Here is a 21,210-nt window from a genome sequence, read left to right on the forward strand (position 1 = left end):
CATTTTCAAGAAAGAAAAATCTTTGGAGAAATGTAACATATTCTCAGTCAGTAAGTGGTCATATAAATCCAGTGATGCACATCAGTCTAGGCAACTCTAAGAATACAAAGCTAGTTTAACATTTTCTTTTTCTAAATTAATGAATTTGTTTGTTTGGGTTTTTTTAAGGTGGAATTTAACTATCCTTCTGGTTTTAGTGATTCAGTAATTGAGAATGTGGGATAATGGAGAGAGAGGTCTTGTGGAGATACTTTAGGGAATACAGTGCTTTGAAATGCGCATAGTAACACTTGCATATATGCATATTTCATCTCCTAGGCTGCATAATATATTTTGATAATAAAGACGATGTCCTGCTGTGTCTCAGGTAGCTCTGAAGTCTGCTTTTGACCTTTTCCATTGCATTTGTTTCTAATGCAAATTCCAAAATTCTGAGGGTGAGCATGGGTCTGACTTGCAGCTCTACCGAGTCTTTGTGAGCTGTCAGTGGGGACGGTGGAGCCGGTCGGTTCCTCTGGGTAATTTTACTCCAGGTATCTGCTCACAGTGTAGCACCAAGGAGTGTCAGGGCTTGGGAGAACTGAGAACACCCTGAATGAGCCGGCTACCACTTTTTGTGAAACTGCCAACATCCATAAAAACTGATACATATCTATTTTGGTTTACTTTTAAGGTATATTTTTCTTATGACAATACAAGACAGGAATGAGAAGCTTTTTTACCGAGTGCTGACCTCCGACATCGAGAAATTCATGCCCATCGTTTACACCCCAACAGTCGGCCTGGCTTGTCAGCATTATGGTTTCGCTTTCAGGAGACCACGGTGAGTGAAGAGACTGTTCTTGCCCCTTTTTTTAATTCCATGTGAATGTTCCTTTTGTATCAACAGTCCCTCCTTTTGTGGGTGGCCTGAAGCATCTAAAACTCAGTCCCGCATCAAAAGATGGACCAGCTTTGTGTGTGTACATTTGATGATGAGCTTGGGAGTCGAGAATAGCTCTGCCTTCTTCCTCCAAGCAGCGAACAGAGCAGTTTTGTTCTCAAACAGAGCGGTACAGTCTGTGCAGCTCAGCTGAACTTAGGGCTGCACCCTCCCCATCTGCTGCCTCGGGAGCGCCGAGTGCCTTCTGCAGCGCTGGCCTTGGAGTCTTTGTTGGATTCTGGGTGCATTGTGCTGAGTTTGAAGTTTTGTGTGCACTTCCACAAACCACCCTGCAAGAATAATTTTGACAGGAGACGATGCTCTGCATCTGTGCCTGCCTCGCTGCTCAGAGCAGTTCTGTGTAAATTCATGCGACATTAAACACTGTGTACTGTTGGAAGGCCCTTTTCTGCATAATTCTTTTTAATGATAATGTTTAGATAAAGCCCTTATTAGCATCCTGAAATACATTTTAGTCCTGGCTTGAAAATTCAATGGTGAGGTGCAGTTTTCTTTGCAAACATTTTTTTCTTTTGATGTCCATGAAATGTACCAGTAAGCAGATAAACATTTTAGCTGTTGCTATAGAAATATGCAAAGTAATGGAATAACACCATTTTTAAGAGCATTTCACAAGCATGAGGTTTAACTACAGTTTCAGCTGAGAGTAGTGTGATAGGTGGGGAAACTGAGACAAGTTCTACTGACCGACTTCAAGATCCCAGGAGGACCCTGAGGCAAATAGTGAATAACATATTATGGATGAGATTATCTTGGCAAACACGCTTGCATCCTGCTTGTCATCAAAATTTCTAGTAAAGCCACTGATTCTCTCACATGAGCTGCTCCTCAGGATTGCTTTTTGGCTTCTGTCTCTCCCAGGTAACTGTGTTGATCACATCCATCTCCTCCTCTTCAGTGTGTATGAGGAAACCAGAGATGGAACCAGCACACTAGGACACACTTGAGGACAAGAGGAAATGGCCTCAAGTTGCACCAGGGGAGGTTTAGATTGGATATCAGGAAAAAATTCTTCATGGAAAGTGTTGTCAGGCATTGGAACAGGCTGCCCAGGGAAGTGGTGGAGTCACCATCCCTGGAGGGACTTAAAAGACGTGTAGACGAGGTTCTTAGGGACATGGTTTAGTGCTAGAGTTAGGTTGTGGTTGGACCTTGGTTCTCAGCTAATCAAGATTCCCAGCAGCGATTCCTGCTGTACAACCACTGTGGGTCTGTCCCCAACCTGCCTTTACCTTGCAAGAAATTAAAACAATAGCTGGGAGCTTCGCTTCTTTTCTTTTCCATCCCTGATGTTATCCTCAGGAAAGCAGGGGTTTCTTTCCAGACACTGGACTCTCTGTTGGAGAATTCTCCTTCCTGTAAATCACCTTCTTCTCATGTTTTAAACCCACAGTATTTTACCAATGTGGTAAGAACATCTGTTCTCGTAGTCTGACAGGTTTGCTGCTGAACTTGTGCTTGGAGCTGCTCTGGATTCCAGCCTCTGGCTTCCACAGGAGAGGACAAACCATCATGCCCTTAGTACACTGAATTTCACATGGCAGGGAGTTTGTTTCCCTGAAGGTGCAGAGTGAATTTCAGCCTACCCTCAGATTTGGTTTTAGTCAAGGTTGTTTTAGCAAAAGAGTGTTTTTGTTGCAAAAAGACAAGAGCGATTATATCATGTAAAGTGATGAGATTAAAATGAGAAGCATTCATATGTGCTTTTTTGTCAATCTGACTCTTATTGTCTTGAAGTGTATATTTTCTCTCCTGAAGCACATTATATCCATCAGGAGCTGGCCTGCAAGGCACTTAGTTCAGGATAGGGGGCCAACACTTCATCCTAAAATCATTTGGACCTGCAGATTCAGTGACCTCAGGAGTTAAGATCTAAGTTTGTATTTCTACCTCTTTCCATGTTTGTTATCCTAAGCTGCACTGGCAGCCTAAAAGGCCTGATTCTTCTAATTTTTTTTTGTAGTGGAAGGTTTTTAAAACAAAATGACACCCATGTAAATATATAGGGTGTTCCAAAAGATAGACCCAATTTCAAAGCAGTATATTTCACAATGGCAGCAAGTTACAATTACACAAATATTTGCAAACGCACTGGTAGAGGCATCTCACGGTAATAATTTCAAACTCTGTGCTCCACCCTTTCAAGTGGTAAGAGTTTCGTTCATGGGCAGGTGGTGGTTGCAGAGATATAGCGATTTCAGATTGGGCCCATCTTTTTTATATACCCTGTACACTGCTTTGAAATTGAGTCCATCTTTTTGAGACACCCTGTATTTCACTGTTGTTTTAGGGAGAACGTAGCGCCTAGAACTGGAGAGGATGTCCAGGTCATTCAGGTTTGCCATGCTGTCACAGGAAGCCTTATCATAATCCTGTTCATTAACTGATTATGTTTTATTTTAAATCTGAAAAAAATCTGCCCTATGAATCCCATTCTGGTACTTAACTCTCATATAAGTAGAAAGTGGTTTTCCCTTAGTATATAACCTAAATGTTCTTTGGCAGTGTCATCCTCTCTCCAGTAGAAAATTGGGATCATATTGAGTCTGGTGGTTTTCTTGCCTGTATCGGTTGCTGTTCTGTCAGGTTGTCCCATTCCTGTTTGGCTCCATTTCTCCTGAAGTGCAGCACAGAAGAGTGAGCACCACTTCACCATGGAGGCCTGGCAGCGAGGAGGGGACTGGAGCAGGCAGATTTTAGCTTTTGCTAACACGTCCCAGCGTGCCCTCACCTTTGGGGGCACTCTCTGAGTGGTCTGGTCACTCTAATTCATTCTGTCATCTGCTCCCCGTGAATCTTTCCTTTGACACAATTACCCCATCACATATGTGCCACTCTTTAATTGTGTTTAGCGTTTCTCCTCGCTACGTGTCCCGCTGTGACCTCTTTCCTCTTGGTTGTGGGTCGTCTCTGCAGTGAATCAAACCCTTTCTAAATCTGTCCTCTGGAGCGACGCATCTCCCAGCGCTGCCACTTGGGCATCGGGGAGCTGGCTTGAGTGTTTGCTGCTGCCACTACCTTTCCACACAAACTGTCCCATTTCATGCTGTTGATCAGGCAGGAGAGATGAAATATCTCAGTTTCGAAACACCACGTGGTGTTCCAACACGGATGGATGTGCACGTGTAGCACAGCTTATGGTGAGAAGTCTAGAGAATATTGTACAAATCTCTCTGCAGCCACAGCAGCAGCGATTAGCGACCTGTGGATGTAATAAACTTCTTCCCGGTGTTGAGATCTTTCTCAGCCCCAGTAGTGCTTGGCTTTATATTTGAAGATTGAGCCTGGAAAGATTAAAGCATGAGTAACTTGCTTACAAAGCAACTCTTGTACAAGAGCATCTGAAAATAGCCCTCTGAGGTCCAGCAGCGCTTCTCTCATCAGAATGCATCTATCAGTGTTCGCATGGCTGCAGATTTTGTTTGCCAGATACTGCTGCCATGATTGCAGGGCTCAATGCCTCTTCTACTTTTCCCCGTCTCTATGTACAAATTCTTAAGGGTGGACTTTTTACCTGTCCAGAGTTCTCTTCCCAGGTCAGGGCTCCAGAATCATCTCTGCCAGCAGAGAACCTGCTGTTCATTCCTTTCCAAAAGCTATCCAACCAGCTCTCTTAAAACACAGCTTTCCTCTGTTTACCAGTAAAAAAGAGCTACAGGGGGGAAAAAAAAGACTTGCAAATGTGCAACTCTTGGCATGTTCATCTCTGGTGCCCATAGTCTGCCAGCTTCTCCTGGTGGGCCAGGCAGAGCTCCTGTGTCCCAGCAGGTTCCGGTCTCTGCCTTCCCCAAACTCCTACTGACTTTCTGTTCAGGAGTCACTTTGCATTCTCCAAGCAGGCTTTGCTTTTTCTGTGACCTCAGACTTCTTCCCATGTAATGAAGCCCCAGGGTTTTAGAATGACTGGGATAGAAGTGGAACCATCGGATTATTAAAAATTACATTCTGGCCCTGTCCCCCGATTGCTGCAAAGTTTTTGCTGGAAGGTGTCCTATCCTGAATCTCATTTTTCCTATCTGGGCTTCCAAGCAGCTCCCTGCTGAGTTACCAATATTCATTTTTACAAAGTCATTCAACAGGCCAGGCCAAAGTAGTGTTATTTTATATTTTGTATTTTTAAAATAAAAAATAGAAATCATTGTGTAGTATTTAAGTACTGGTTGAAGTACCAAGCAATAGCACCTCTGTCACACTTATGATAAAATGACCTTGTCAGAATCTCTCTTCTGTGATCGAACTGTGTTAAATAAGCAGAACAGAAGAGCAACTCTCTCCAAAGAGTTTTCCCAGCACAGACCCCGTCGGCCACAGTGGCCGGTACAGGAGGGGTATAATACTAGGACAGGCAAATATGCTCATTTCTTGGGGGTTTCTCAAGTTATGCTCCTCCACAGTTTGTGCCACAGAGTCTTGTGGTTGTAGTTTTGTTAAAAAATCTGCTGCCACGTTTGTCTTAGCAAGTTCTGGAATGGCTGTGAGGGCACCCAGATGCATTCACATTGTCAAGGCCAAAGTGTATTGCTGGAAATAGCTTCCCACGGTGACAAGGTCTGGATCACCTATAGGTGGGATTCCAGACGCTCAGGGGTGGCCCAGACATACGGGAGATTTCCTGCAGAGTTGAACAGCTGCAGATCCTATGGCTGAAATACACGGCTTTGCAGCATCTCCTGTGATCCCTCCCTGGTTATTCACTGCTCCTTTCCACCGCCCTTGTGCCTGCAGGTGTCCATGTGTGCAATGATCTGGCTCAATAATAAATCTGGGTAGATTCACATCCTTTTGGGGCCAGACTATCAGTCATCCAGATGGCCAGGTCACTGCCAGCTGCACGAGTAGCTGTGCTGCCATGGTGACAGGGATGTGCAGCAGCAGAGGCAGCTGCTCCAGGCCTGGGAGAGCAGGTTTGATTATCTTTGGCAGCGGTGATAACGTAATTGTAGCTTCAGGCAAAGGACAGGTTACCCTGGGGACATGGAAGTGTTTGCCTTTCAGAGCCCAGGGGTCCTTCATCCTCATCAGAAACTTGGTAGGAGGAAGGATTGAAATGTAACGGAGCAGGGCTTGCAGCTTTCTGAGACACTGAAAGGGAAGGAAGGAGGAATCTCTGTTCTTTGCTCCCATTAACAGAAAGAGTCACTGTTACTGTAGGAAATGCTTCAACCAGCCCTGAAAGTTTTCAGGCTGTGGTTGAGAGTCCGTTTTGCTTTAGAGTGAAGATACAAAGTTCTCTATGAAGAAAAGTGTGTAGTAGTACAGTGATCTTTTTTCCTTTTTTTTTGCTTTTTCTTTTTTTTTGTTTCAGTATAAAATGTGCTTAATTAACATCATGGGAGTCCTTATGCAGCACAGGACTGAACATGTGCAATGCTATTTAAAAGGCATTTTTTAAGCTGCAGGATCTTTTTTGATTGTCTCGGTATCTTTGGAAAGAGACTTTATACTTTTTTCACAAAGAGAAAGCAGAGGGAATTTACCTCAGGGCATGGTATCATGGTTTTATTTCTTCTGTGATAGTGAGAGATGGTTTATCAAAATGGCATAAGACCACAGTCTCCCAAGGCACTGGGTAACTCATGTGCATACTGGTATTTGAAAGTATAAAGTTGACAGCAGCTCTGCAGAAGCTTTTGTCATCCCCTGAGAGCAGGACTGGAGCAGGGTGGTGTGTCACTGTTGGAGGAAAGCTATGGGGACAGAAACAACTTGCTTAAGTTCAGGCTTCTTTTCTGGAGACATAAATATCCTTGAGGACTGATTGCAGAACAATGCGAAACGTGTTGGGGTGAAGCTGAACCTGGAGAATGAAAGCTAACAGGATGCAGATGGTGCTAAAATTAAGTCTGATAGAATAATGCTCTGTGTCTCTGATGAAAAATGAGCAAGTTAAACATCAGTCAATCTGCAGAATTGTCTTGTCAACGGATCTGGCTCTGCTGAGATGCCTTTTTTTAATGGTGTTGCACAGTCTGAGCAGCAGGGGAGGAAGTTGCCTGCCATTTAAACTCAAACCAAATGGACTTTAGAACAAAGGTGTAAATCCCATAGACTTGTCCCTAACCACAGAACTGTCTGCACTCCCTCTTCTGTAAAACAGGGGAGACCAAAAGTGAGCAGGAAGACTGGATTTTGGCTTATTGTCCTGACAATCGTGCTTTGAAACCCCTTTAGGCAATCTCCACTTCTCGTAAAAACACTGGTTGTCATAACTTCTCTTGTTACCACCGGCCTGGTTCAGCCTTCTTCCAGAACCAGCTGGAGTCAGTGTCAGGGAAGATGAATGTGTTTGACGATGTGTGTTTAGGTTACATCACCACGAGCAGACTGGCCTTGTGACAGACTGAAGTGAGGATTTGTGGAAGGTATCACAGAGACAGCGTGTGGTCAGGAAGCCCTGAGAAGGTTGGCAGGAGATACAGGTGGGAGACAGTCCTTGGTATGAGACCAGGTTATGGAATGAGGAGGAGAAAACCACAGCCGGAGTAGTTGAAGAGGAAGGAGTGAGCGCAGAGGGAGCCCAGGGCTGCTGAGAAAGGCTCAGCCTCTGTAAACCTCTGCTGAGGGGTGGCAAAGTAGTTCAGGGGTTCCCACTGCTCCCTCTGTGCTGACCCCACCTTTTCCAGACAAGCCTTTCCAGTGTGCTGTGCCCCCATCCTTGACCCTTCTCTGTCCCCCCTTCAGTGAAGTGGTTCTCAGAATGGGGAGAGGAGCACAGGTTGGCTTCTGGGCATACAGAGAAGAGCTGGTATATCAGACGTTATAGAATAGAATCATAGAATCATTTGGGTTGGAAGAGACTCCCAAGGTCATCGAGTCCAACCGTAACCTAACTCAGGCACTAAACCATGTCCCTAAGAACCTCATCTATACAAACTTTTAAACACCTCCAGGGATGGTGACTCCACCACTGCCCTGGGCAGCCTGTTCCAATGCCTGACAACCCTTTCCATGAAGAATTTTTTCTTAATATCCAATCTAAACCTCCCCTGGTGCAACTTGAGGCCATTTCCTCTCATCCTATCACTTGTTCATTGGGAGAAGAGACAAACCCCCTCCATGCTACAACCTCCTTTCTGAGGAGGTACCACACCTTTATCTGAGGTACCATAAGACTGGTGAGTAAGGTGGACACTGTTGTTATGAGGCTGTTTCACAGTTATTACATTGCAATGGGAGACGAGAAAAAAGATCCAGATCCATTTTTTCATTAGAAAAACAGTTGGTGCTCCTCATTCCATATCTTCAGTCTTTTTTTTCTCTCTCCCTTGCTTTTCTGGAGCAAAATGTGTGTGCAGTGGCTTTAGTAACCATGAGGTAAAAGCTCAGGCCCACTGAAGTTAACAGCAAAGTCTCTTATTAATTTATGAAGGTGAGGCTTTCCCCTGCTGTCAGAGGTGATTTAGATTTGCATTTGTTGAAATTCCCTGGTTTTCCAGGAGAAGCTCAAAGGAAGAGGTGGAGTTGGCCAAAAGAAAGAGGTTGACCTGATGAAGGAAATTCAAGAGGACGTGTTTGCCTTTAATCTGGCATAAATCTATGCTGCTGCCACAAGGAACAACCCCACCTTAAACAAAAAATGCCAAAGACAGGGAGGACAATTATTTAGAATAATGAATAACAGGATATAATTGGAGGGGAAATAACACCAGCTAACATGAAAACCCTAGACAGCAATATCCACTGAGCTGTGGGACAGCCTCCCATGGACTCTGCATCGTGACCTGGGGACTTATTTTATGAGGAGCAATCCTCTTTTTTTCACTGTTTAGTTTATGGAATATTTCTATTAATAAATGGTACATTTTTACTCTATAATTTATATTGATTTTTTTCATGCCACTCAAGGTAATACTGAGATGCAGTCTCATGTTGCTGTGTCACAGCTGAGTCAGAGGTAGCACGCCAGCACCCTTATCCTCTGTAACAGGGCATCTGTTTCTGAAAGAGAAGAGAAAATAAAACAATAGACACCATAAAGAGCTGTTCTGCATTTGGCAGACTTACCCAGAAGGTCTGCATAGAGTGATGGCTTCTGAGCTTCGATACTGTAATTCGTATCGTCCTTGGGTTTTGCTGTTTATGTTTTGGTTCTTGATTTTTTTGGTTTTTTGGGTTTTTTTTGGAGGACTCTTTGTGCAGATTCACCATCCAAACATTTTGACAAGGCAAACCACATGTATCTTCAGTACATGATTCTCATATAATCACAGAATTATAGAATCACAGAACAGTTTGTGTTGGGAGGGACCTTCAAAGCTCCTCCAGTGCCACCCCTGCCATGAGCAGAGACATCTTCACCCAGATCAGGTTGCTCAGAGCCCCGTCCAGCCTGGCCTGGGATGTCTCCAGGGATGGGGCATCCACCACCTCTCTGGCCGACCTGGGGTAGGGTTTCACCACCCTCAGCGTAAAAAATTTCTTCCTCATGTCTGGCCTGAATCTCTCCTTTTTATTTTAAAACCATCACCCCTTGTCCTGTCACAACAGGCCCTGCTAAAAAGTCTGTCCCCATCTTTCTTACAGGCCCCTTTTAAGCACTGAAAGGCCACAATAAGGTCTCCCTAGAGCCTTCTCCAAGCTGAACAACCCCAAATCTCTCAGCCAGATTATGAAGGGCCTGCTGTAAAAGCTGCTGATATTTTCCATATTTGCTGCAATTTATGGCAAATGTTGATTTTTTTTCACTAGGTACATTCACTAAGAGTATGCCAGGTTAGATTTAATTGATATGAAAGCTGATTGCTCTGTTGTTGACAAAATAATGTTTGTTTTCTTTGTCAAATGTTGTGGTAATTCTGTGTTCATTCTTGGAGCTCCCTGCAGCGCACTTTAAAAGTGAAGGTGTGGGTCTTGGAAGAATTTGCGCAGTGCAGGAAGGAAACATAATCAGGGTAGGACTTAACTTCCTAGGGATTTTTGATCCCACCTTAACCTCTGTACTATCAAGTAGAACAGAATACATTATGTGCTTAGCAGTGAAAATAGATAAGGGCTTCTTGATCAACATCACTGAGTGCTGATTGCCCATCTCAACACGTTTCTCTTTGCAACCCTGTAGTCTTCCAAGTACTGAGACACTTCAAGGATCCAGCACACAGGCAGGTTTAGACTGAGCCTCCAAAATGGCAGAGAAAAATCAGGGCCGAGTCAGATTTTCCTACACTTAAAGTTGTTTTTGAGCAGAGGGCTCCAAGCCCATTGAGCCTGATGAGTTTAAATGCAACAAAGGATCCTGAATTTGGGAAATGCCCACCCTTGGTGGCTGGTGGAGTCCCTGGGTGGTGGGATCTTATGTCTCACCTCAAAGCCTAGTCTTTTGCCATGTGTATTTGTAAATTTGTGCATGGGTGGCAGAGTAGTTATGAGCTGCCTAATTCCTCCTTCTCCCTCTTGCATATCAGCCCGGAGGGAGCTCTGGGTGCTGAGCTGCAGACCTGCTTGGTTCTCACCCAGCCCTCGGCTCCAGGGGCTCCATCCTTACACAGACCTTCTCAGAGGTCCGCTGAAACACCACTCTTAAACACCACTGCTGGAAAGGACACTGGAAAAAATTGGTTTCTGAAGTTTTCAAATACAATACAAGCAGGATTTAACCACTGAATTATGCTGTGGCATGACAGTTCTCTGGTTAAACCAGAGAATTGAGTCCTGAGAGTCCAACAGGGACAAGCAGCTCATGACAAGCCAAGAGTGACGTGAGTGTCTTTGCCTCCTCCCTTAATCCCAAACAGTGAAGAGCAGAGATTCACTGGGGACCTGATGCCAGCCCTCTACATTTTCACATTGCTGCATAATGACCAATAACAGTAGTTACTGAGCTGGTCTTTCTCCATTGATTCCCCTCTAGAGAGGAAGAAAGGACTATTTATTCTTTAGGCTGTTTCCTGACTAGCAGAACCAACAAATCCAGGATTCCTCCTGATCTCTGTCCACTGTCCTGTAACTTATTCCCTTTGCAATCCTTTCTGTTCCCTTCCACATCCCTTTCATCCCCTCTCCATATCCACCCGTGCTTCCCCAAAGCCACCTACACCAGCTCATGCTTGTCCCCCTACCTCACCTCTTCTTCAGGGAGCAGTGGGCACAGCTTTGGGTGCTCTGCCTGATGTCCCCTCTGGCTTCCTATCTCTGAGCTTCTGATCTTGCACCATAATCATTCCATGGTTTTTTTTATGTAGTTTCATCTACAGCCAGCTTTCTCTTCCTTTTCTCTGCCTTCTGCTTAGTCCTGCAGCCCAGGAAGGCTCTGAGGTTTGGCTAGGCCTGGACTAGTGAGGCCTTGGTAGGATCTAGATGTGAAGCAGCACAAGTTGCGTCTAACTGCAAGATGTCTTTTTGGCCAGCTGTCAGAATAATCATCAGGGGAAGGTGTGTGTTCCCCTCCTCAGAGTGGAGGGGACATGATCCCCATTATCTTTTCTTTTTATCTCAACAGCAGTTTCCATAGAATCACAGAATAGTTTGGGTTGGAAGGGCCCTTCAAAGCTCCTCCAGTGCCACCCCTGCCATGAGCAGGGACATCCTCACCCAGACCAGGTTGCTCAGAGCCCCATCCAGCCTGGCCTGGGATGTTTCCAGGGATGGTTCATCCGCCACCTTTCTGGCCAACCTGGGACAGGGTTTCACCACCCTCACTGTAAAAAATGTCTTCCTCAAGTCTGTGAGCTCATTCAGATCTCTCTGTTCCTGATCTTTGGCAGTTTCCCACAGCTCAGCTGCCTGCCCTCCCTTAGGGTCACGGAGATTTCCCTGCATGGGTTTGGGGGCCGGGTTTGAATAGTTGAATCTTTCATTATTGTACCTTGGAGTCTGCATCGTCTGGCTTCCACAATGAATTTTGATTTTCCTGCCTAAAATATATGATGATCACTTTAAGGACATTTGTAATATTAATCCAATTATTCACCTTGCAGATTATTTGAAATTCAATCTCTTAACGTGCTTAAATTATAGGGTATTGCCTTATAAATCTCTGTATAGATTTCACTAATAGTTGATCGTACTTGGTGTTATTTCTTCATCAGTACCTCAGGGTGCTGTTCAGCATCCTAAAATTTATGAAGAAAATTATCTAAAACACAAAGAAGTTCTTGGCTTTTGTTATAAACAAACCTGTAAAAAAGCTGATGAATCACCACAGAGATTTTGTCCAATTTGATGATCAATTGTACTGTATTTATACAAATCAGTGCATGCTAGCAAATACTTTCTCTCCAAAGCCTCTAGCCCACAGGCATTTATAATCTCAAGCTCCCTAGTGGAGCCAAACAATTTCAGAGTTTATTTTGTTATTCTGAAGCCTCTTATCCTGTTCTGGCAGAGACCTGAACCAAAAAAATCAACAATAGTGGTGCAGCTGGTGGAAATGTGTCTAGAGGCTCATATTGCTCAACCTGTCAATTTTGTGTGTGAGGCTTGAAAGCATAAATAAATAAAACCAAATGAAGGGCTTTACTGTAACCACATTTTACTGCATCTCTAACACAGACCAGCCTTGAATACAGAGCAGGCCCTTCAGCCAGTTCTTCTGCACAGGGGTGACTATTTTCTGTGGTTTGCCTGCAACGAAAGCCAAGACCATCAGCTGATCCCTGCCTGGCGTGTGTCCCCATTGCAGAGGTGGACACCTAAAATACCTGCCAGTCACCTGGGCTTGGGGCAGAATTCACCCAGACCCCACAGAGCACAGAGCGGCGTTCAGCAGGGATCAGCATCCGTCCACAGTGACAAGCCAACTTGTGTTTTTCTTTCCTGAGTAGGAACATCATTTCGCCAGGTGAACCCAAATGTTACTCTGATACAGTATTAGTATCACAGAACAGTTTGGGTTGGAAGGGACCTTCAAAGCTCCTCCAGTGCCACCCCTGCCATGAGCAGGGACATCTTCACCCAGATCAGGTTGCTCAGAGCCCCGTCCAGCCTGGCCTGGGATGTCTCCACGGATGGGGCATCCACCACCTCTCTGGCCAACCTGGGACAGGGTTTCACTACCCTCAGCGTAAAAAATTTCTTCCTCATGTCTAACCTGAATCTGCCCTCCTTCTGTTTAAAACCATGACCCCTTGTCCTATCCATACATGCCCTTGAAAGAAGTTGCTCTCCAGCTTTCTTGTAGGCCCCCTTTAGGTACTGAAAGGCCGCAATAAGGTCTCTCCAGAGCCTTCTCTTCTCCAGACTGAACAGCCCCAGCTCTCTCAGCCTGTCCTCACAGCAGAGCTGTTCCAGCCTCTGATCATTTCTGTGGCTCCTCTGGCCCCTCTCCAACAGGTCCATGTCTTTCCTGCACTGAGGGCTCCAGAGCTGGACACAGGACTCCAGGTGGGGTCTCACCAGAGCGGAGCAGAGGGGCAGAATCACCTCCCTCCACCTGCTGGCCACGCTCCTTCTGATACAATTGGCCTTCTGGGCTGCAAGCGCACATTGCCGGCTCATATCCAATCTTTCATCCACCAGCACCCCCAAGTCCTTGTCCACAGGGCTGCTCTCAATCCCTTCATCCTCAGCCTGTATTGACGCCAGGGCTTGCCCGGTCTTGCTCAAAGCTTCTCAAGAGCATCAAGCCTTTGGGTAAGACAATGGCTGTGGTCACTGCAGAAGGTCAACTGTGCCATGCCTGTCAGACCCCTTTCCTTGTGTCCCTGTATCTCAGTTCCTGACCACTGTCTCACAACTTTTTAATCAATCTTCAGCAGCCTCATGCAGGCTTGGATGTTGGCAAAGATCTGACTCAACTGTTCTGTTTGTTCCTTTTTTAAGCAACGGCTTCCCGTGGACTTCCGACCCATTCTGAGGGAAGTCCAGGCCCCAATAAGTGAAAACACTCAAGGACTTTTATGTGGGCAGAATTTCATCACCTTCAGGTTATGAGTAGAGTTGCTTACCCTTTGTCCTGAGTGTTTTTATTCTGAGAATGAGCTTTTCCTGTCCGGATTAAGACATCGAATCATGATGCCTGTCTGTCTGTATTGGATGTTAATTTTCTTAATGTTAACCCACCCCGTAGCCTTTATCCTCTCCTCACCTGTAGAGCAAGTTCCCCTCATAGCACCTGGACTAGAAGTTAATAAGTGGAAAGTATATGAAACAAAAGCCTGAGTTTTGTTGCCATATTGGTGGTTTAGTCTTGCAATTCATTGCACGCTGGTACGGCAGCACGCACATGAGGAGCCAGACTCCTTGCGAATGCCCCTCTCATGTGGCACAACAGGTGATGCATAAGTATCTGGAGTATCAGAGACCTCAGCTACCATGTTCATCTGCTTCCCATCATCAGTCCCTCTTCTCAGGAACAATTCTATAAGGCAGAGACTGGTAGGCCATTAAGGAAAACATCTCTGATATTTCTTTTCTGAGATCTAATAAACAAGACTGATGGACTGATTGCTGTGCAGAACGCATGCGGAACTTGCAGTTGAGGTTTTTTGTGTTCTTCATGCTACACACCAAACCATGGGCAAGCCTGAGCATTGCAGTATCCTGTTGGTTAATGCTGTTCAAATACATACCTCTCCTACAAAGCAAGTATCTTTTTCTTCAGAGAGTAGTTCCCTTTAGAGGAGTGAAGGTGGAAAATAAGAATGAAGCTGCATTGGTTGAGTGGGGGTTCTTATGTTTTTCAACTCCTGTCAACTTAAAAGCTTTTGAGGCGCTTCTAGTGGTTTCTCTTTTCCTCCGTAGGGACTTAAGTGTACAAATATTGTCCTATCTCAGCTAGTAAGGAAAATTCACATGAAGCCAAGAGTAGGGTCCTTTTGCTTCACACCAGTATACAAGTCAGTGATTCAGCATATCATCTGTTCGGCTCTTGTGTGGCTTTTGACCAGGATGGTAAATTCAGTGGATATAATTGCTGCGTGTTATTCAGATATGATAAGTGTAAAGAGGTCATTAATAGTATAGATATAAACAGGCAACTGAAGTCCTGGGGGTGATACCCAAAACCTCAACATGGGACAATACCTTAAGAGTAGAACAGTACTGGCCAAAGAGGTTTTACATGGAGCTTGATAAAGCAAAGGCATTGATTGCATTGGATTTCTGAGGGATTACATGTCAGAGACAGCAGCAGGCTACAAAAGTGGGGCAAGAAAACAGCAGGAGGGTTGCAAACCCAGCCACAGCAGCACTGGTAACTGCTGTTAGGGAGAGGGACTTCAGGGCAGAAGGCAAGTGAGGAGAGATTTGAAGCTGCGAGGAAAGAAGTTGCATAATCTTTTTCACTCCCCTCTGAGTTTTGGGAAATGAAGCACATTGTGTGTAAATAAACAATAGTGCTTTAGAGATAGCACTCCTGGCTCCGTCGTGCAATGTTTCTTCTAAGGGGAAACAGCTCACAAGACAGCATTGATAATCACAAAGATCAGAAAGGGGAACACTGCCTTTTTGAAGAAGTAACCGCTTATTGAATGAAAGCATTAAAGCATATTTTTGTTTCCTAATGCCTGAGGCATGTTAAAACTTGTTCCTTCCCAAATATCTAAAAGAAAAGAATGCTATTCTAAAAAGCCATCACCAGTGTCTGGCATTGCTTCCTCTGGGCACCACATGTGTCCTGTCTCCCTTGTGCTTGAACTCTTTCTAAAATAAGCCTTGTGATTCTGAGATTGTCTTCGCTGTGGGTCTTTCAAAATGCCATCGGGATTGCCGAGATCTAACCAGTGCGAGCACCGCAGCAGGACCCTTCCCGTAGCTCACATGGTAAGCTGTGCGGCTTTATAATTCCTGGAGCACGTCCATGAACCCAGCCAGAACAAAATCAGAAAGGAAAAGAGAAAATATCCCTGGCTTAGGGATGAGAAAAGGTCTTGTGTGGTGTAGGTGAACATATCCAACCCCTTTGGCAGATTCTGCAGTTCTGATCTGCGGTCTGCTGGATCCTGCAGTCCAGTCCAGGCAGCTTGACTTGATTTGCTGAAACCCAGATACAAATACTTTCTCCGTGACAAATTAAGAAGTTGTAACTCTCCTCGAAGTTCCCTGGAACCTCACAGACATGCTCAGTGGCACAATAAAATCTAGTCTGACTTCCACCTTAACTAAAGGCAGCTGTAGTGAAACCTGTGATGTTAATGGACTGAATAAGAGACTGGAGCTCTGAAACCCTAATGAATGCAGGCTGGAGCGCTCCCCTCTCTGAATTACCCCCACAAAGGTAACAGCTCTCAGGAGGTTACTGTTTAGCCAGAAATGGTGGTACCGTGTGGATGTTCTGGCTCAACTTTGCTGGGGCAGTTAATTTTTAGTAAGCTCTATTTCTTTTATTTTTACCCACATGCACGTGTGTTTGGCTTCCAGCCAACTGTGTGCATAGCTGCTTCTCTGTGGAGAATAAAGATATACAATGACTAGACACATGAAGAGTGGCAGGATCCTGAGCACACGCAAGACTTCTGGTCTGGAAAACCGAGACGCGTGTTTGCCCCACACAGTGCCCATGTTATGTGACTTGATCAAAATGACCTATCTTTTTAGCATTTTATTTTAATTGAATCATTTTTATTGAGTCCCAAGGGGATTAAAGTAATAATTGTCTTTTGTTTCTCTGAAGCAATCTCTCGAATGTAATCCCAGGAGAGATGGAGAAGGCGTGATGCTAAAGTTACTTCGGTTACTTCGGTCTTCAGCATGCTTAGGCTGCATCTTTTCCTCAGAAGAATCAAGTTAGTTCATTTTATTGCTGCTTGGATGTTTCTTATTTACTACTGGTCCACACAGACCAACCCGTTCCCCTCAGCATCCGGAGCATCCCTTACTGTCCTCAAAGGCACAAACAAGCTTTTGCTCCTGTTACCTCTCCTGTGAGTTGTGTACCCTTCAGTCAACAGCAAACCTCTTGCTGAGTTCAGTTTGCAGAGCCTGTCTGTTCCTACTGCCTGCCTTGCAGAAGGGAATTTAGGAAAGATTAACCCTCTGCCAACTTCAGGCGTCTTATTTCAACAGGTAAGTTGGCCAGCTGATCTCTGTGGGTAACCGCTGTTGTAAGAAAGGAGAGCACAGATCTCCTGGGGACCATTCAAAATGAGGACTTAGCTGTGGCCCTCAAGTCTAAAGCCTGACAAGTGTCTGTTTCCTTTGCATCTTCTTAAAAACACAGTGAACTCCTTGGACTGACTGAGTTGGTAATTTTATACTAATTTTATACTCATCTGCAAAGGCACTTCGAGCTCACCATGACCATGGTCCTCTACTGACTGCTTGAGCACCTGACAGAGTCCGCAGGTTCAGGATGAGGTTCAAGACCATACTCCAGCTAGGTGCCTAAAGGCTTTGGAAACTTGTGTGTTTTATTGAAACTGAGCCCTTGGCTCTCCACTTCATCATGAGGGGAATATGAGGCTTGCTTAGATGTGTGCCCACTTCCCCATGTGACTGTGTTGATGAAGGAGGTCACTTTCCCCGGATGGATCACCAATTCTACTCTGGATGGTTTCACTTCCAAAGCTGGAGTGCCATTAGTATGTTAATTGTTAGTCTAAATTAAGCCATCTGATTTTGCCTGGAGTAAAGTAAGAAGTAATGTTTCACCTGAATTGTTCCATGTATGTGACAGCAGAGTTAAGCAGCTGGGACTGGGAATCTGGTCCATGGTATGGCGTGAAGGGAGAGTGAATGTGTGTCTTAGCTGTTCTGTTTTCAGAAAAGGATCCACAGGAGCCAGCATACTCGATGGGAGTGCCTGCTTTACATCAAATAAACATAATATAAAGGAAGGGAATGCAAATTCTGAGAGGGGTGCCTCTCTGTGCTTGGTTCTCATTCACCAACCTGGCTATTTAAGCCAAACCATTCCTTCCACAGACAAACCATACCATGGTCTCCAGGGAGACTTTTCAGTACTTATAATGGGACTATAAGAAAGATGGGGACAGACTTTTTAGAAGGGCCTGTTACAATGGGACAAGGGATGATTGTTTTAAACTAAAGGAGGGGAGATTCAGGCTTAACATGAGGAAGAAATTTTTACACTGAGGGTGGTGAAACCCTGTCCCAGGTTGGCCAGAGAGGTGATGGATGCCCCATCCCTGGAGACATCCCAGGCCAGGCTGGATGGGGCTCTGAGCAACCTGATCTGGGTGAAGATGTCCCTGCTCATGGCAGGGGTGGCACTGGAGGAGCTTTGAAGGTCCAGCCCAAAGTATTCTGTGATTCTACGGTGACAGCCATGAGAGCCCTTCTCCCAAGCCACACAGTGAGAGCAGTCATCAGATTTTGGAAGACTCAGGCTGAAGTCTCCCTTGTACCAGATCCAGAGCAGGGATTGGAAACCACCCCACTACCCTCCTGAGACAACTGTCAGAGTCAGGAGCTCTTTGGAGACAGTGAGCATCTGTCCTCTTCCCTTTGTATGAAACAGCGATTCACTGAGCTGTGGGACCGGTGGTGGGTAGACAGCTGGGGTTCAGCTCCCGCTGTGAGCACTGGGTGTCTTTCAAAGCTTCAGTGGCTGGTGGACTTTCCTCAGCACTGCAGAGATGGGAATACAGGCGGCACACAAATAGACACTTAAGTAATAGGTGTCTATTATGTATGAGGAATGCTATGTTAAAACAATAGCATTCTTTTTAAAAGCATGTTGTAACTTGAAATGTCTTCAGTGATGTTCCTAATTTGTGCTTTTAATTCCTGGATAATCACTCTCCTCTAAACTTAGATGGCAGCAGTACAGTACCCCTTTTTTATGAAGATTACCATCTGTGAATACTGCCTTTGAGATAGGCCATGTGTATGCCATTAGTTTGTTGGTTTCTGGGCACAGTTTTAAAGAATGGAGCTGAAGAAATGAACCATTACTTTCCTTTTTTTTTTTTTTCCTTTTCTGATCTTTCTGTGTGATTGTGATTTGATCAGTGTTGAAGTCAGCACTTTTATTTTTCTTCTTTTCAAAGTAAAGGGCTTATTTGTTAGGATTCCCACAGTTAACTGTCGGAAGATATCTGTTCCCCTAGAAGAATCTTGTGAGAAAGTCCTTGCTGTAGAGAGTAGCCCAATTATGTTTGATTATTCATCACTCATATGGACTTAAAATGGAAGTTGCTTTCAATCTCCTCTAAAAATGAGACATAAGCAATTTACCCTGAGAAACATAGGGAGGAGGTCACTTCTTTGAGGTTAGCACAGCCTAAAAGGAGCTTCAAAAAATCCTTAAGTGTCTGAGCAGAGGTCAGACAAAGTGAATAATACTATAATAATACTATGGGTATTGGGAGAATCTGAGCTAAGGACACTATTTTTGGTAATAAAAGCAAAGAGGAGAAAAATAAGCCACAAGTCTAAAGCATGTTTCAAGAATGCTGTCTTCCAGTTCCTAATTTTATTAAAAAGAAGGCATTTTGGTTTAAACAATGAAGACCTCTGTGTTGAGAAGTGATTAGCCTTAGTGCAGCCAGGTATGCAATTATCCATCTGAGTATTGAAAGTGAGGATTCATCCAAACATTTAATTTTCTATTTCACACCTCATTTTTGGTGGTTTTCGTTTGGTGAACACAAGTGTCAAAAACTAGGGTCAGATATTCAGGAAAAAAAAAATATGGTATTGCAGGGGCAAGTTTGACTTAATAGTTGGATTCAATGATCTTGAGGGTCTTTTCCAACCAAAAAGATTCTATGACTTGGTCAAAGCAAATGCCATGGCAAATATTGATCCAGCTGGAGCTCTGTTGTCTGGAGAGGGCACCCAGAATCTCCCGCTCTGCAGTATCCATCCCCATTGTTGACATCAGTAGCTGGATGAGAAGGATCATGCTTTCCCTGTTGGAACTGCCAGCAATAAGCTCCCTGGGAAAGAATGTGTTAAAAGGTTTAAGGTAAAATCATCAGCCTCCCCCCCGTGCTTATCAGAATTATTTTAACCAGAAACCTCTCCTGCACTAAGGCAGAGTTTACTCCCTGAAGCAAAGATGTTTCACAAGGGTGAAATGTGCAACACCAGTGGCTGTTGAATGAAGTTGCCATTAACGATCTTGAGCCTTGGGGTTTTGAAATGAGAACTAAAGTTGTTATTGGCAGTCCCTTGAGGTCTCATTTCCATGCCAGTGAATAGCCTGTTTTTGTGCTCAGTAGCTCATTTCCCGGCATTTTCAAGTTTCACCTGTTTTATTTTATCTTGGAGTTATTAATTTTATGACAAGGCTTCTTATTCTTGTTTCCTTTCTTAGGGGGTTGTTTATTACCATCCATGACAAAGGCCATATTGCAACAATACTAGACTCTTGGCCTGAAGAAAATGTTAAGGTAAGTGGCATGTCTTCTGGGAAATTACAGGGAGCTGGGTGGAAAATGGGATATTGAATGAAACCGCTTGGCAATATTTACAGAATTGCCTGTTTAAAAGTACAAGCTGAGAAATATTCCCTTCCTCAGAGGGTTTCCAGGCTGGTGGTTGGACTTCAGAGACTCTGTCATGTGCACATGTGATCAAGAACATCTTTATTAAAGGTAGCAGAACCTTGGGCAATAAAAAGAGTGTGCATGATAATAAATTTTATCCTATCATATAGAATCATATCATAGAATGGTTTGGGTTGGAAGGGACCTTAAAGTTCATCTAATCCAACCCCTTGCCATGGGCAGAGACAACTTCCACTAGACCAGGTTGCTCAAAGCCCCATCCAAGCTGGCCTTGAACACTTCCAGGAATGGAGCATCCACAGCTTCTCTGGGCAGCCTGTTCCAGCGTCTCAGCACCCTCATGGGCAAGAATTTCTTATATCTAATCTAAATCTCCCCTCTTTCAGTTTGAAGCCATTACCCCTTGTTCTGTCCAGTACATGCCCTTGTAAAAAGTCCCTCTCCAGCTTTCTTGTAGGTCCCCGCAAGGAAGAAAGGTGCTACAAGGTCTGTTTGTACAGAATAGCGGTCTTAGCAAAGAAGTAATATCCATGTGTTGAAGAATTCCATGGCTAATTCTCAACTTGTTAGATGTACCAAAGCTCTTTAAGAGATCTCTGTAACCGACTTGCATGTAGGACTCCTTCCCAAATCGAGTGAGTCATGCAGCGTCCAGAACACTGCAAATAATGTTTGATATCCAGCAGCTGAAAATATTACTGTCACCCCACCCAAAAAAGTGATCTTGTGAAGTGTTTTTCCCTAGAGCTCGGGGCTGGGCAAGTCCCTGGCATGAAATGAAGTCAACAATTAAGACAGGTCTTGCCAGTTACCTGCTTCCATCATTCTGAAAGTACATGTGCCTGGGAATTTCCCTGGCTATTGACAGAGCTCCGGTCCCCTATCAGTCGCCTGTTTCTTCCAGGAACAAAGGTTTGG

General features: G+C 44.6%; 1 protein-coding gene across 3 annotated transcripts in view; it reads left to right on the top strand.

Moving 5' to 3' along the window:
- ME3 (malic enzyme 3) overlaps positions 1–21,210 on the top strand; it is a 133,764-nt gene that overhangs the window by 72,022 nt on the left and 40,532 nt on the right. For 2 of the 3 annotated variants that reach the window (XM_082060952.1, XM_082060953.1), the window contains exons 3-4: positions 674–823; positions 20,100–20,175. In XM_082060952.1, the coding sequence (XP_081917078.1) occupies positions 674–823; positions 20,100–20,175 (226 nt within the window). The remainder of the gene's footprint in view (positions 1–673; positions 824–20,099; positions 20,176–21,210) is intronic. The other variant, XM_082060954.1, reaches the window with a different exon arrangement.

This window comes from Streptopelia decaocto (genome assembly GCF_964273445.1).
Source record: "Streptopelia decaocto genome assembly, chromosome: 1".
Classification (NCBI taxonomy): domain Eukaryota; kingdom Metazoa; phylum Chordata; class Aves; order Columbiformes; family Columbidae; genus Streptopelia; species Streptopelia decaocto.